The 16,340-nt window shown below is 40.3% G+C and overlaps 1 protein-coding gene across 1 annotated transcript in view; it reads left to right on the top strand.

The window, feature by feature from the left end:
* The window catches only part of LOC124162014 (gamma-aminobutyric acid receptor subunit alpha-6-like), an 85,728-nt gene extending 69,600 nt beyond the window's left edge, over positions 1-16,128 (top strand). Inside the window, exons 9-11 of the mRNA XM_046538333.1 lie at positions 4,199-4,477; positions 6,538-6,771; positions 8,543-16,128. Coding sequence (XP_046394289.1) covers positions 4,199-4,477; positions 6,538-6,771; positions 8,543-9,040 — 1,011 coding nt within the window. The 3' untranslated portion in view covers positions 9,041-16,128. The remainder of the gene's footprint in view (positions 1-4,198; positions 4,478-6,537; positions 6,772-8,542) is intronic.
* Positions 16,129-16,340: the final 212 nt, after the last annotated feature.

Below are 16,340 nucleotides of genomic sequence, written 5' to 3'. Positions count from 1 at the left end.
GTCCAGGGTTATCAACTTTTATTTCATCCTATTTGTTAGTTGAAATTATATTTCAGAATGGTTCTTTTAGCACTGCTACTGAGGTAAACTGGTAGGTACTGAGTACAAGGTACTGAGGTATGTACTGAGTAAGTAAACTCCCTTTGGAGTAATGTGAATTACGTGTTCGAGATATATGGCATTTTATATTCGCTTTGTGTTCTTATTAATTATGCCTGTACGCATATTGTTGCTTGCCGCGAGCCTTTAATGGTATGTGCTCTTGCAAGAGTGGTTTTCATTTTTAATGTGGAAGTTGGTCAGTATAAGCAAAGAAAAAATTAACATTTTAGCGCACACCAACCCTTGTAGTCATCGTATCTCTGCGTTTGTAATGACACTGCTAAAATACCTAAACGCCATAATGATGATAAAAAAGTTGTCTTATGTCAATGATTGCTGCAATTATAATTAATGATAAACTTGATGCCGTATGATCACAATGAAGACAACAAAAAATAATGCCATGACGCAATCTTGAACCACGGTGCTCCGGGTGAGGTCTACCTTATGAATCGTGCACGCTACCACTACCCCAACCGACCCATTTGGATACAGTGGACATTTTGAATTTATATACATAACTTGTAAAAAGTAACGCATGAAAATTAATTAATTACAGCCTAACTAACGCCCTAATTGAAAAAGATGGAGCAAGGTACGCGGTCTCCCCTTGTTAGCCTTAACGTCTCGCATTTCTATGGAGCGTTGAACCTGTCCTCCTTATTCAGTAACCATAAATACATCAAAGTTTGGTGTACCATTTATAAATCGTTGGAATTTTCCTTCTCCCAACCAAGATTATATTTTCTTGAACCCATCCTGGACAGCGAACCATTGCAACAACCAGCCAGCTCGGACATAAGGCTAACACCCCATGATTCTAGTTGCGAAGGGCGAACGTTCCGGCCGGCGTGAATACATACGCAACGAATAAGTCTTGCAGCAAACGTCTGAAATAGGTTTATTAGTTTGACTCGGTTCGTACAAAAAAAGTTTTGGCATGATAAACGGCATTGTGTCAAAATATACCCAGCGAAAAATAAATGCCATCATGCGTTTATTAAAGATTCAATGTGCTATTCGTACTACTCTTTCCAAACTTGAAGTTGACACGTAAATGAATATTAATATATTACGCAATGATGAAGTCGTTTACTCAAAAGAGAAGCAGCCACATATATATTCTGAAGATATTTTATGACAGCAAAAAACGGATACCCTCAAGTTCTGTAATTTTTCTATGCAATAATAGTGGTAGAACTAAACGGTGTAGAAGCTGCCTTCTGCTACTGCCTTGTGACGTCACGGCCAATATTCAACATGGACACCCGTTTTCGCGGCCTTTGAATTTTTCCATATTTCAGACGGTCATCTCGAATAAAGTATTCACTATTAGGATTTAAACTGTGGTTTTACGACATTATGTTATTCTGAACTCTAATTTAAGAAATGTGTTTGGTGCATTTGAAACACTAGTGCACTTCCCTATTATTAAAGTAAATCGATCTGAAGCAAGGGCTTTTCCGTTCACGTGCCAAAATCGGTGTTAAATCGTGTAATACCTGTATGAGCCTCAGTTTCGACCACCTTTATCCAATGACTGTTATTTTGCCTCAGAGAGCCGGAGAATGGTATCTGGGTGAGGTTTATTGTGTCTGCTATATTGTGTGAATCGCCCGTTGGAATTGCCACACAACCGACGAAATCTTCTCTCTTTTTCATCCTCGAATCTCATCTGAGGCCCCCGGCTATTCTCACTGATTGCAGAAGGGCGAATAGGGCGCGTGCCGTGGCGTTTGGAGTGTCTTTAACGTGTTTGTAGGGGGCGAGGGGTGGATGGAAGCGAGAATTGTATTGGTTGTAAAGCTTTTCTCATGACGCGAAGGGCAGTTGGGGAGAGAGAGACCGTAGCAGACGCGGAGCCATAATAGAATGTTTGCTCCCTTTTGGGAGACTGCGTTTGAAAATCTGTGTCAGCCAATCACACCATTTCTAATGTAACATATATAGAAGACATCATTAAATTACTATGCATCATTAAAATTTACGGATTTGAAATTGCAGTGAAAACCACGGCCTCCATGTTTTTCAATGTGTGACGTCACCGTGCATGCATATCACGGATTTTACTCTGTTGCATTTGTTTGTATATTTTTGTTGCTTGGTCACTAGCGAGTCTCAGTCAATCTTTGAGATTCCCAAAAAATTGTTAATTTAGACTATCCCATTTAATTTTCTTGGAATGAAGGATTAATTAGTTTGAAAAATTCTTTATCATTATATAAAGTATTTCATCCACGCAACGAATACTTCTACCTCGAGAAAGGGTTGCGTAAGCGTGAAAATCCACCCCGTAATGAGAAGAAGTATGATTGCCACTCAAAAGCATTTCAAGACGCTACTTTCTTCATCGTGGCATTTGCGCTGCTGTGAAGATCATTCCAACGTAAGTGCAGTATTTTAAGTTATCATGTAAATTATGTGCAAGTTGACATCATGATTCCAAGAAGCAATGGCTGGGCGTTTAGGTATTACTATTAAGTATGCGAGAAGAACGCAAGTCAAGAGTAAAATTAAAAATTGACTTGGCTAAGAATGATTTGAACAATGGAGATTTTTTGGAACCATGTACCAATGTTGCAATGAATTTTACGGGAATGCGCACGAAACACTCTCCTCTTCTCCGCACGGTGGGCTGAAATCGAAAAAAGCTGGAAAAACCTCAAAAATGTTTTTTTTTCGTATGGAATTCGAAAATTTGCTCAGTTTTTGTCAATAAATTAGTGCATGTTTCGACGCAAACCGTTATCCTTATCTTACCTTTTTTAAGCCAATTGCATGGCCTCAAAGTTGACCAAATTTCTCTAAAATTACCCTCATAAAATTTTTTTAAAAAGTCATTCAGTATGCCACTTTTTTTGTTGAAATTCAATGGCAACAAAAATTAAAAATTTTATTTAATGGTTTTTAATCGTTAATTCTCATTAACTTTCACGATTTAGTTGTAGTATTTATGCTCGATACGATACGATATCAGAATGATGTCCAAATGCAATGGCGAACGTCGAATTTTGAATACCACTCTCCATTGGAGTTAATTTTAAGTTAATATTAGTTGCGCCTTATAAATAAGTTGACAGTGTACATGCCACATATTAGTTATAAATATTTGCTGCTAGAAAATTGAAATGCCATTTCCTGTAAAATAGTTCTCCCAAAGAATCAAAGACAGGCTCGTGCGAACCCTTCGAGAAAGTTTACGGTGATTTAGAGGTGGGAAGGAAATCATCCAATGACATTGAAGCTGGAATATTGGTGAAGAGTTGAAGATTAACTCGTCCCGAAATACTCAAAAGAATTCCGAGGAAGGTGTTTTGCAGATCAGTGGCAAGTGTCAGGTGGAATGGCTTGCCTATCTACGCCTTGTTGCGTATTGAGTACCCAAGCGTGAACGATAAGCGTGAAAACTGCACAGGCAAAACAATGATGAAATTCACGTGTGCGATGCACAGGACTCATCCGAAAGGCCTCCCCCCTCCACACATGCAATGATACACACATTCCCTCAAACTCATTCCTTCCCACATGGAATGATAAATATGTTTTAATCCACATATATGCTCTGTTTCATTCGCTGCTAATAGTCGGTATTGACGCCACTGCGACCACATCAGGGGCCTAGGCGTCCTCCAGCTGACGAGGTACCTGATAATGACGCTGTAGCCTCGGTACTGGGAGTATCTAATATGACTCTTGGGATTAAAGTGTTTGCTATAATTATTTTTTTACTTTAAAACCTTATTCGGAAATAAAGGGTTAATCCATGGTTAAAGCACAGATATCCACTCTATTTTATTTAATACTTAACCGACCATGGTTTCCTGTGTCGAAAGTGTCGAAACCATGGTCGGTTTAGTGTTAAATAAAATAGAGTGGATATTACCATCTGTGCTTTAACCATGGATATAGAAATATTCCACAAAGTTAAGCCTGAAACGATTTTATAAAGGGTTAATGTTTATTTTAGTTATAATGGTTCCTATGTTTACGCTCAAATTTATTTTCATGTTTTAATTGTTTACATTTGGTAGTTGTGATCACCTTATATTTTCACGAGACGGTGTTATCTTGTGTCGTTCGTTTTCATTGCGTGCAGGTGGGCAGCGGTGAGATTCCCATCGACGAGGACGAGTGGGAGGAGTTGGAGGCGGAGGCCCTGGGCGCCATGGACGGCGGATGGGTGCTCGAGGGACACACGCGCGTGTCCTCGTTCGCAGGGGTCACCGTGGGGCGGGAGAGGGTGGTGGTGGGGGTCATGGCGCTCCCCGAGCACATCCCGGAGCAACAACAGCAGCAGCAACAGCAACAGCAGCCCCCACAGGGACAGCCCAGGCCAAGGAGGAGATCAAGCACCCTCATCTGCCCCATCTACAACGTAATCAAACCATCTATGAATTCCATCGTTCGCTCGTTTCATAAGTATCATCATTCTGTCCTTTTAACCCTTTGTAACCCAGAGCTGCTTCTGGGAGAAATCGAATTTCAAGATTTTTCGTTTTGAAAACTTCAAAATTTACACTCAACCATGATTATTGTGGCAGCTAAATATTTCGTCATTACAATTTACATTACAAAGTAATCCTTGGTTTACACATTTCCTAAATAGAGCAGGAAATTGATAAATTCTTGATGTTGCTTGAAAGCAACACTGGGTTATAAAGGGTTAATTATCCTGTTCTTCTTCAACAAGATGCCGAAAAGGATCATGCACGGAAGAATAGAACGAAAAGCAGGGAATAACCTGAATGAGGACCAATTCGAATTCAGAAAAAGCAAATGAAACTGAGAGAATGGGAAAGAACAGTCCCACGTTCGTCGTGTTTGTAGACCTAAAGCTGGCGATTGAAATTTTGGATTGGAGCACTACGCACGGAGTCCTTATTTATGATTACAGGAGAGTTCAACTTCTGTAAGAGGAGTTATTTACAATGAAATGAGAATAATCCACATTTTATTCAAGAACGAAGTAGTGGTTATGAAATCAGGGCCCAGTTGTGAAGAAGCAAGAGTAAGGAAAGGAGTGAGACAAGGTTGTGCTTCGTAATCCGTAATTTTCATGTTTAATACGAGGAAATGATTAATGGAATTAAAGAAAAGGCGGAAGGAGTGAATTTCCAAGGGAAAAATTTAGCACGCCTTCATTTGCCAATGAAATATGAAGAGTCAGAATTTGAAGAAGATTTTGGTAAATATGAATTGGTTAATGGGTACATATCATTTGAAAATGAGCCATAAGAAAACCAAGGTATTAGTACGCAGCAGAAGAGAAGAAGTAATACAATAAAGCAATATAATATTACAACAGGTAAACAAAAACTGGAAGAGCTGGATGAATTCCGTTATTTGGGAAAAAGAATAAGGGTAGAAACTATCGTTAGAAAAGTCAAATTGACGAGAGCATTGCACCACAAGAAAGAGCTCATTAAAGGGGGAGATTTAAATATGAAAGTAAGGAAACCATTCATCAGAACTTATATTTGAAGTTTACTTCCCTGGTGAAGTGAGGCATGGACAATGACCGCAGCGGAGAAAGCAAGGATAGAGGCCTTCGAAATGTGGTTTTACAGGAGAATGATGAATATCAAATGGATTGACTGAGTAAGTATTGAAGAAGTCCTAATGAGAGTAGGAGAGAATAGAAGTCTCATGCAAACCTTTATAAGAAGACAAAACAAACTAATCGGCCATATCTTGGGGCACGACAGCCTGCTGAAGACGATCGTCGAGGGACAAATAGGCCCATAGAACTAAGGTCTCGGATATAATATGGAGCAGGTAAAGAAAAATATGTTGATGTGAACGGATAGGCTGGCAGGGGAAGTGGGGGGAGAGCTGCGTAAGGGTGACCTTGATCTGTGATGATGGCGATCTGATACGTAATTCTTGAAACGAAATTTTTAATTTCTATGACCGACGAAAGTGTCGCAAAAGATTCGCTCGAATGCCAAGGAATTCATAGGAATACGTCTGATTAATAGGATCCACATTGTGAGGTCTTCTCCTTGATTGTCTTAAGATATATAATTTTTGATACGTATTGGAATTAAATTGTGATTTATACTATTCTTGGTAGCAGTTACTGACTAAATGGTCAAGTTAACTTTTTCCGAGTCTACATTTACAGATAAAGTGCGATTGTGAAGGAAAATATGGAGACTGATTTCAAATGTGTAGTTAGCGCTCTTCTATCAAATATTACTGTTAGATGAATTTTCATGACCCCCTTCCCTATAGTGCAAATGATCTCAGCTTTCTTTCCCTTCCTTTAAATCCTTCGGTAAATGAAAAATATGCATTTTTTAATATGAAAAGACAAAAAAATAAATTGAAAATGATTGTTGGATATGATTCAACAAAATATTTGTCTCCATCGTTTTGGGAGCAATTCCTTTCGCAATTGTAATACTAATAATAACGACTGCCTTTCCCTCTCAGCCGGGTGTGACGCAGAGTGGCGCCACTAATATCGTGGCGCCGGTGCCGCTGTTCCTGAACCCGGATCCTGGTGCCGCGGGGCCGTCAGCCTTCTCCTCCCCCGCCCCCCGCACCTCCCCGCACCCCATTGCCGCACCCGGCCACCACACAACGGACACCAACCAGGCGGCAGAGTGGACGGCGGGCGGCCTCGCCGCGGCATCGCCGCATCTGGGGTCACCGTCGGCCAAGGAGGTACTACTCCACATCACACACGCATCGTTTATAGCATTAGTTACAAGTGATACATTTTGATTTTTGCCTAAACTGGGTCGATGCGGAATGAATCATCTTATCGCGAAATTAGTGACCACTCTGACTATGAAATTCTGTCATCGGACTTAAACAACGCTCATTTGTGGAGTCAAGAGTGGGGACTCGAACTTAATCTGAGCAAATGCATGTTCGTACATTTCTTGCGGAATTCGTCCAACTCTAACCATGTTTATGCAGTGGATGGTCTTAACCTAAAGGCAACAGACGAAGTGAAGTACCTCGGAATTACGATAACCTCGAACCTCTCGTGGGGAATACATACAAGGAATATTTGCAGAATAGCCCTGAAGAAATTAGGATTCGTCAAGCGTATTGTGGGAAGATTTTCGGATGAGAAAGTAAAAGAAAAGTTGATTGTTTGAGGCGTAAGTTGGTGAAAGCGATTCATAATTAAATTAAAAAGAAGAACTTCGTGTAAGGTCACCTGATGATGACGTCTAACGTTGAAACCATGGTCGTGAATAAATATTAATGAGAAAGCACAAAGTTCTCCTTTTTTAATTTAATTAAAAGAAAGGTGCTATTTCACTCTCGTCCGACAGCACCTCGAATATGCAGCGAGCATATGGGATCCAGTACAGAAAGACTTAATCCTTTCAGGCACTTTAATAAATGCTACTCCCAACTTCGTAGAGCACTTCATTTTTTATGCGTAGACGGCTGGTGTCCTGACACCCCCTGCCACACGCCTTTTAGGCGGCTTGCGGGGTATCATGTAGATGTAGATGTAAATGAATTTTGGCACGTAATTATGGTGCCGTCAGCAATTTTACGTGCATTACCCTTGTTATTGATGTTTCTAAGGTGTTCTATCGGTTAAGTTGCATGGAGTGACTGAGGGCTCCTTCCCTCCCATCATGCACTTCCCTATTTACTATCCGCAATGTTCCCTCTCATTCTCCTTCTGAGTCATTCTCTCCTCTTCCCCCTGCTTCGCCTGCACCCAGCAACCACTCCCCCCCCCCCCCCAGCACGATTACGACTCGCAAACATACAATCGTCTCCTCCGAATCTCACCTAAAACCTGTCACCTCACCCACCATGTCTAGCACTTCGTCGTTCCTCCTCCTCTCCGTGCACTTCAACTTCTCGATCCTCCTTCAGACCCACATTTCGAACCCTCCTATTCTTTCTCTCTTCCTCCTTCCTTAGTATCCACGTTTCCGCACCGTTATGCGCTACGCTCAAAATCAGACTCTTCACTAGTCTTTCCTTCCTTGTATAATTATCCTCTCAAAAGCTCCTTCCTGTTTATGACCGCTTCCTTTGCTAACTCAATCTCTTCCTCATGTTCTTACTACTGTATCCGTTTTCCTCTAATGTGCTGCCCAAATAGTCGGATTTCTCTACCTGCTCAAGTTTTTCACCGACTAAACTAATTACAAACCGGGTTTATCTGAACCTGCTACTCTTTTCCGCACGGCGTGGTTGACCTTGATTGTCAGTTGGCTACTTCAAATAATATGTACCAAATTAGAAGGCGGAGATTATTCGAGGACACCCTTGCTTTGCTCTATGCGAAGTAGAAAGCGATTGGCACTTTGTTCGGGGAATAGTGAATTGCACGACTAAGTTACCATAACGTTTATTTTCACTCCGTCCCTTCTGTGATCTTTTCTCTTTTGAATGTCCGAGTGTTATATCGCGGCACGATCACTCTCTCACCTTGCCCTGCTCCTGTTCCTTGCAGCACCACCTGGTGAGGGCGGTCGGGTGCGGCAGCGAGGCACCCGGGGAGCAGGCGATGCGCACCCTGGCCGTGACCACCACCACGACCGCCACTTCCACCGTGAGCGGGGGCGTGGTGCCGGGCGGGGGGGGCCGCCTTTACCTGCGCACGGTGGTCGAGCGGCAGACCCAGACGGAGAAGCGGCTGCCCTTCTGGCGCCAGCTGCTCTACTGCCTCATGGGCGACGACCAGTACAGGCGACAGCGGCAGAGGCAGGCCGCCGCCGAGGCCGCCATGGCGCTCAAGCTGACGGGAGAAGACCCGAGCCGCGTGCCGCGGATGCTGGGGCTGAGCTCGGCGACGGCGGGCCGCGTGAACAGCGTGTCTCAGATCGACCGAGCCGCCAGGGTGCTCTTCCCGGCGTCCTTCGGGCTGCTCAACCTCTTCTACTGGGCCGGATACGTGGTCGCCTCCGGGGACGAGTTCGCTTGGAAAGACGCGCCCGGTCTCAAGCCCTGATGCGATGCTCCAGCAATAGGAACAACCAGGGGTGCGAAGAATGATGTAATCACAATTTATGACAAATGTACATATAAATTTTCACGGTCTGCACTCGAGTACGGTAACAGTTACCGCAGCACTATTGCTATAATACTCGTGATGTATCCTTGGAGTGCGCTAAGTGCAAATTGTAGCGGCCCAATTGCCACTCAATATCCGAGTATACTCCAGTATGCAGACGAGTACTGGAGTTCTCAAAGTATTGTGGTCCTAATATATACGATTTGCGGAAGGTCACGGGAAATAGTAATCCATTAACCAGATTTTTTTAGCACAAATCCACCGATAAGAACTGGAGTTCCCATACTGGCACTCGTGATATACCATTTAAGTGTGTGAAAAGTGACTAATGCAAAGAATAGCGGACTAAATAGTTCTCCATTTCCCAGGAGGATAATCTAGTACGCAAACAGGTACTCGAATACTCTCAATGCTGTGCAGGTACTCATGCTGAACATTAGAGGTTGTGGTAAATGTGAATGATGCCAAATATAACAGACGAGGCTATACCTTATTATCCAGGTTGTTAGTCGTTTGCACAGGCAAGGTCGGCAAGTATTTGTCTTCTCGTTTGGAAAATTATCTATGCTTGTCATACACGTGTAGAAAGAGGCATTCATGGTTTCTCATCCACCTGTCTGGCTAATCCATTACCTCCCTCAGTTTTCGAGCACATGCTAGCAATACGAAAGGGCATTTGGCACACTCCTGCTCTGCATGAGAGGAAACACTACCTGTTATTTACTTTCAAGTGGAAGAACCGGTATGACTCCAGCGTTATCCATTAAGACTCCAACTAATATTTACCGAATGCACTGCTTCTGGCGCGCAAGGTTGATAAATTGCACTCGATAGCTTTCCTCGAGGTGGGACTCTTATGCTTTTCCGACTTTTCCTTAAACAAAGGGGCTTTCGGGTTTTTCTTCGCGTCTAGGCGTATGTACCTTATGAAAAACTTTATGCCATTTTATGTAACCCGTATCTTATTTATAACCATCTTTTTGACATCAATTTATAGCAACAGTGTACTCGTGAAACTTTCTTTGCCTTGCGTCCGGGGTCTATTTCGTGTGCAGTTTAGTTTTTCCGCCATAATGATGACTTCTGTGATTCTCGCAATGCATGAGGTGAGTTTGCTTAATAGTTGGATAAGATAATTAAACAAGGTCGTGAAGTAATTCCTCGAGTTTCCTGATAATTTCGTAACGGAGACGGCCGCGGAACTCCTATTATTTGGTGAGTAGTCGACTTGTTCGAAAGCCAGTGCAGACTCGTAAAATATATGTCTGCTCTATTTAAAGTTGTTATTCGAGATCGTCGTGGCCTGGTTTTCTTGCTGTAAAAAATGCGATTGGTACTCTGCAAAGGGAATATAAAATTAGGAGATCACTTGAAGATCGCGTAATTTATTCCAACTATGTTTCTAATTTTTTGTTGATTTGTTTGTGGAATTCCTTCAAGATGAATGATACTTATAACTAGAGGGAGGGGTTTGTTTCCCGGCCAGCTAAAGAGTGAAGGCCGATTCGAACCGAAGATATTTCTATGGGGATATGGAAATAGGCCGATATGAAATATTTCTGTGTTCTCCTTAGCGTGTTTGATACATATTATGGCTGATTTAAAGTGAAAAGACTTAGCAGTAAGAAGAATGTCATTAGGGGCAATCTGTAGTTCAAAATGAATTAGCATATCCGATATCATTCCCCATCATCACGGATTGTTTTTTCATCCTGCTTTATTCACACAATTCAGATTCAGATTTATTTTCTAGTAGTTTTGCACTGCAAACCTCTGAGCGTAACTTTTTTATGTTTTTAGACAGATTAAGTGACTCTAGGGAAACATTTTATCAGTATCATCGAGTCGAGCACTCAAACATTTATTTGTTTTACGGTGCAAGGTGCCAATTGATACGAGCCTTCATTAATATTTAGTGAAATATCCTCTATCCTAAATATCCTATGCTATTTATTTATTTCATTTTATTCATCATAACTCTTGGGTACACCACTCTGGTCAATTTCATTTCCTGCTCCTCACTTCCGGTTTTGTGTAACTTGGGTTTGAACTGACGTCACTCATGGTCAAAATGCACTCTCATTGTTTTGCTGTGAAATTTAACGAAAGTCGTGACCTCGTTTCTTGCGACCTGCGTTCAAATAATTGTAGGTCATTAAGTTACCTAGACCCATTCTAAACCAGGAATCCATTTAATGAAAAAATGAGTTGTGTAAATCGCAACTTTTCATTCTTGGGCTGTCAAAGTAGACTCTCTGGATTCTTTTGCTCATATGACATTGAAACCGTTGGCTTATGGCATATTTCAATTGCATAGCACTTATAAAATATTACTCTTGAGGTTGTTTTGACATTTGAGGCAATACGAAATTTTAATCTTGCATAGCAATTTAAGATGTCCAAGGAATATCAATGACTGGAAATCTCGAGGTGATTTCCACAGCTCAGTTTGTTTTCAGTTTTTTTTTCAGAAGCTAGTGCGCTTACATAGTACTCAGTGTCAGAATTCGCTGATATTCGGTATCTGCTGATATTCCCTTCGCTCATGAACATATGCAGAGGAGCCCTTTTAACAATTGAAAGAGAGGAAACCCCTTCACACGCCTCAGCCATTGGTACCAATATTTACTTACCTGGAAACTAGCGCCAGCTCGTATTTTCACCTGGAGAACTCCAATCATAACACTATTGGCCGTTTGGAGTTGCGCATGCGCGGTGCGGCTCGAGAGACGTGTGACGGTGGTGTTCCCTTCGGGCAAGCCCCTAATGACTCCTCAAGATAACTTTTTTAAGCTTATGACCGCAGTATTCCCCAGTAACGTAGCTACCGTTAACATAATTGAAGATTTATTGATTTTTCTCGGGGTTAATGGCGCTTACATTTACGATGTCAGTTACCTGGTGTCTGACCCAAAATAACTTCATTAATACGATCGACCAAGAAAGTATCCAGTCATGTAAGATCACTGACAAAAAACATCTTTGTACATTTTCATAGGATTATTTATTTCACGACCTTGGTTTTGTCGACATGAGTGAACATGAACATGTCTTCCTGATAATTTCAACTGAATCATTCAGGCTACTCTTGATGATGTCGACTGTTCGGCAAAACCATAAATCAAATGACAACTCATCAGGTGTAAGCGTTTTTCTTATTGGTTCACTGTGAGCTATAGATTGCACAAATTTAATCCAGATAGAATATTATTTACCCTCGAAGATCGTTTTCGTTTAATACGGGAGCGGAGAGTGTGATGATAGGTTTCTCTTCGCCTTAGTTGCATTTTTATGATTTCCACGGATGTTTTATATATACGTTTAACTCTGCTATTGACAAAAATTTGGAATAGATTCATTGAGAATATTGGTTGGATTTTGATGATGGAAGCAATGGAGCCGAGTCTCCATTTCTCTCTTTGTGGAATGGCGGATCGTAATCCGCGGAGAAAAGTCCAATTTTCGCAGCAAATCCCCGGAAGTCCGTCCGCATCTGCTGTTGCCTATACCTCAGGATCAGCTGCAAAAAAATCCAATTTTACGCCAAAGTATGTTCTCAAACCAATGTGGGTAATCAATTACTCAAATCGGAAGTTTTAAGCTGCTGAATTTCTTTGGTATTGGTTTGCCTTTCAAGAGATTGATAAAAATCGATATTAACTCACACTCACTCGCGTTGAAAGAGTATTCGAATATTTTTTGCTCACTAAATTGCCTTATTCCAAGAGAAGTAACGCCCCAAGGTTCCGTCGTTATACCTATTGGCCCCATGCTGAAAGTATTAATGCTAATGTTCATATTTAAGGGCTAATTGAAAGGAATAGTTGCCGTGGGCATCACATAGTCTAATATTATATCACCCTAATTTCAAATGTGTCGTAGGTAGAGAAAATGAGCGAGACACAAGCGTAAAATTAGCGTGATGTTTGTTTAATAATGGCTTTGTGTGAACTTCTATGAGAGCGCATTGGCGCAGGTTTTTGTTTCAGTGTTTTCTTTCGTGTTTTGTCTTCTCTTAAATTATGGCTGAAGACATCATAGGAAAAAAAGTCACATTAATATTTATGTGAGGGAATAATAAGTTTCATTGTTGGCTAAGAACAACTCCATGTTAATCACTGGATTATGGTTTTTAGAAGAGCGATTAATGTCTTACGAGTTAAATATTTCTTATAAACGACCCACAGCTGTGAAGTTAATATCTCTGTAAGAGTATGATCTAGGGTTTTCCCGGCGTATCAGTTGCAGAAAAGTTTCTCGGGTTTTCCATCGGTTGATGTCGTCCATGTCTCCCTTCTAATGATTCCCTTCTTCGGAAGATCCCCTGAGGATGATCAGCAAGTCGCGGATCGAAACTTCGGAAGACATGGACGACAACAACCGGTGGAAAACCCGAGAAACTTTTCTGTCTCTGTAAGAGTTTTATTTCAATATTCTCTAATTGTTTGTACGTTCATAGTTCATAGTTACATGATAGCCTAGAGGTTGTTAAATCGTGATAGAAATCCTCCTATTCCCGAGGGTTTAGCTTTTTCTTCTCTGCGGATGCCTGTCACTTCAACATCTGCAAAGGAGTGTTCGGAACGTTTGGTGTCGCATAAAATGCAATTAGCATCGATTCAAATACCACTGCTTAACACTCACGTATGACGCTAGAGCTCATCATGTTGTAAATATGTGTATGAGCGAGGCACAACATTTTTGGCACGTATCATTTTCCTTGACGATTGGATTTAAATTTTTACCCTGGCGGTTAGTGAGGTTAGTGGCTGCGGCATAAGTAGTGTCGTCGCTCTCCTGGGCCAATGGCTATTGATTGGCTATGCTTTATATTTTTCTATTGAAAAAGTTCTCCGATTAGTCTAAAGTACAGAGTTTCAAAAAAGTATTAATGAAATTTTTTATAATATAGCTTTCTCATCAAAGTATTAGGTTTAACCCTTTTATTAATCAGGCCTTCTTAATTATTAACCCTGTTTTCATATTCCCACAATTTTCACTGAATTGTTAAAAAAAGACCACCAAAATCAGGTTTTAGAGAATCAGATGCCATCACACATGGGAACTTCAGCACGTTATACTTGGCCTGAATTATCAGGTTGAACTGAATTGCATACATGGGAGTCAACGAAATAGGGTTGCAGGCGAAAGATTTATTTTAACAGGAAATTGAGATGCAACAGACTTTCATTGTCAGTGATCATGGAGAGTTAGCTGTATTATACTTAATTCAAATTAGGATTGGAAAGGAAGACAGCTCGGGAAAGGCTCGGATACAATCAACGTGAGCACTATGTGATTATGAACTTGTTTCTGCGTCGGCGGATTTGGAGAAATCATTAGACTATGCCAAGGCATCAGAGTTAGGTATCCTGGAATGTTGATCCATGAGACACACCGAAAATTCAAATTTTCCTTCTAAATATTTACTTACGTCTCTAAAATAATTTGTTACGGCACATTCTCTGCACATAACTTTTCGTTATACTTGTAGTTGAGATGTCAAATATATGTTTTTTTTAAATTACCACAAGATTGAATGCCACTGTTACTAGTTTTCAGGGTAAAATCTGATCTGTTCAGGCTAAATTATGATCGCTAAGGGGTCAAAAAAATTATGCTTTTAATTAAGACACTATAAATTTATTTTTTAAGGCTACTATCAATATCATCATTGGTTACTCAAGTTGAAGATCATTTCTGCTATCACAAATGGTGGCAAATTATATGTTTGGAGGAAACAGGATCTTTACTAGGATAGAAGAAGTTCAGTTTTCTATTTTCTCTCGAACCAAGCCTGTTGGGGTAACGAATTTAGTAGTTCCTGCTTATTAGTAATATTGCAGAATTTGGGTGCAATAGGTAACATTAGTCAACCAGTATAACAGACGTGCTGTTTTCCTAACCTTATTAGATGTAAGCATTTCTAAAGAAAATATAATTATTTTTCATGAACGTGAAATATTTTAGATGAAGAACTTCCTTTTGCATTAATAATTAGCTCAAGACAAAAGATTTAAAAATTAGCAATATTTGCAATTGGTAAACGGTTACATGCTTTTGCCTCGTGAACGACTCTCAAGGTTTAATGAATTGCCTTAACAAGTGAATGCATATATTATGCATTTATCTTGGTCTCTTGAAAGACTTGAGCTTAATATTGAAAGTTTTTGGATTTCACGTAAGAGAAAGGCAAACCCCAACAACCAAAATATTTATTGGGCCGGAACTTACTTTATATTATGCGATGTATGGATGTGAAATGCCGCTGACTCAAAACATATTCTGTTAGTCCATACCCTGTTAGTAAATTTAAGTATAATTGTATATTTCGAAAGGGTCTGGGATTGTTAAGTTTGAGAGAATGTATAGACTACTTCGTAAAATGTACTCGATATCGCAGTATTAGAATGAAAGTGCTGATTATGTTGTTTAGTCTGGTGAATTTAACTGTAATGTAATTTTTTCGAGTATTAATTTTACTACACTAAAATTTGGCGTGTACGGTATCCTTTTGTGCAAAAAAAAGCAATTGGATTACCCCTCCTGTAGTTGGATAGAATTATTTACAGTAGTGCCTAGTAAAAACTTCTTTGTACTTCCCAAACAGGTGTGTATGGATATTCCAGGAAATATCGCTTTCATCCAGTCATTTAGACTATTTATTTCTGAGATTAAATCTTCATGTACGCTATTTGTTTTTGTATACATTACCAATTGCGCATAAAATGCATCAATAAAACGAAACATTGAATATGTTGATGAGTAAAATGTTGAACTATTCATGTCTCACTTACCTTTTTCGATTGTTTGTACTTAGTAGGCAAACCAATCAATGTATAAAAATGTCAAAACATGAAACCCGCTGTGCATGGAATAAATAATTGCTATAGTAATCAGCGATGATACATGTGGCACATATGATTTGATGTGCATGACAGTATGACCTTCAGCACCCTTTGTAATTGTTTACACCTGAGCACATGAAGATTTATTGAAGGTGAATAAAACTCCCTACTCCAAGATATCTTTCAAACGTAGAATTTATTTCATCATATACTATATGAATACATTAACAACACTGTATCAACCGTAACAAAGGGAATTCTTTTGCATTCATATATATATTATTTCATTTTTTACCTCTCCAACCTGTTGTTAGTCGAGCGTTACCCTGCTTTTTTCATGATTCTGAGTGTGTGCTACAAACAATGTGTTGAATTTTAAACGCCAAACA

The sequence above is a fragment of the Ischnura elegans genome, chromosome 7 (assembly GCF_921293095.1).
Source record: "Ischnura elegans chromosome 7, ioIscEleg1.1, whole genome shotgun sequence".
Classification (NCBI taxonomy): Eukaryota; Metazoa; Arthropoda; class Insecta; order Odonata; family Coenagrionidae; genus Ischnura; species Ischnura elegans.
This window is presented reverse-complemented; position numbering and strand designations above follow the sequence as displayed.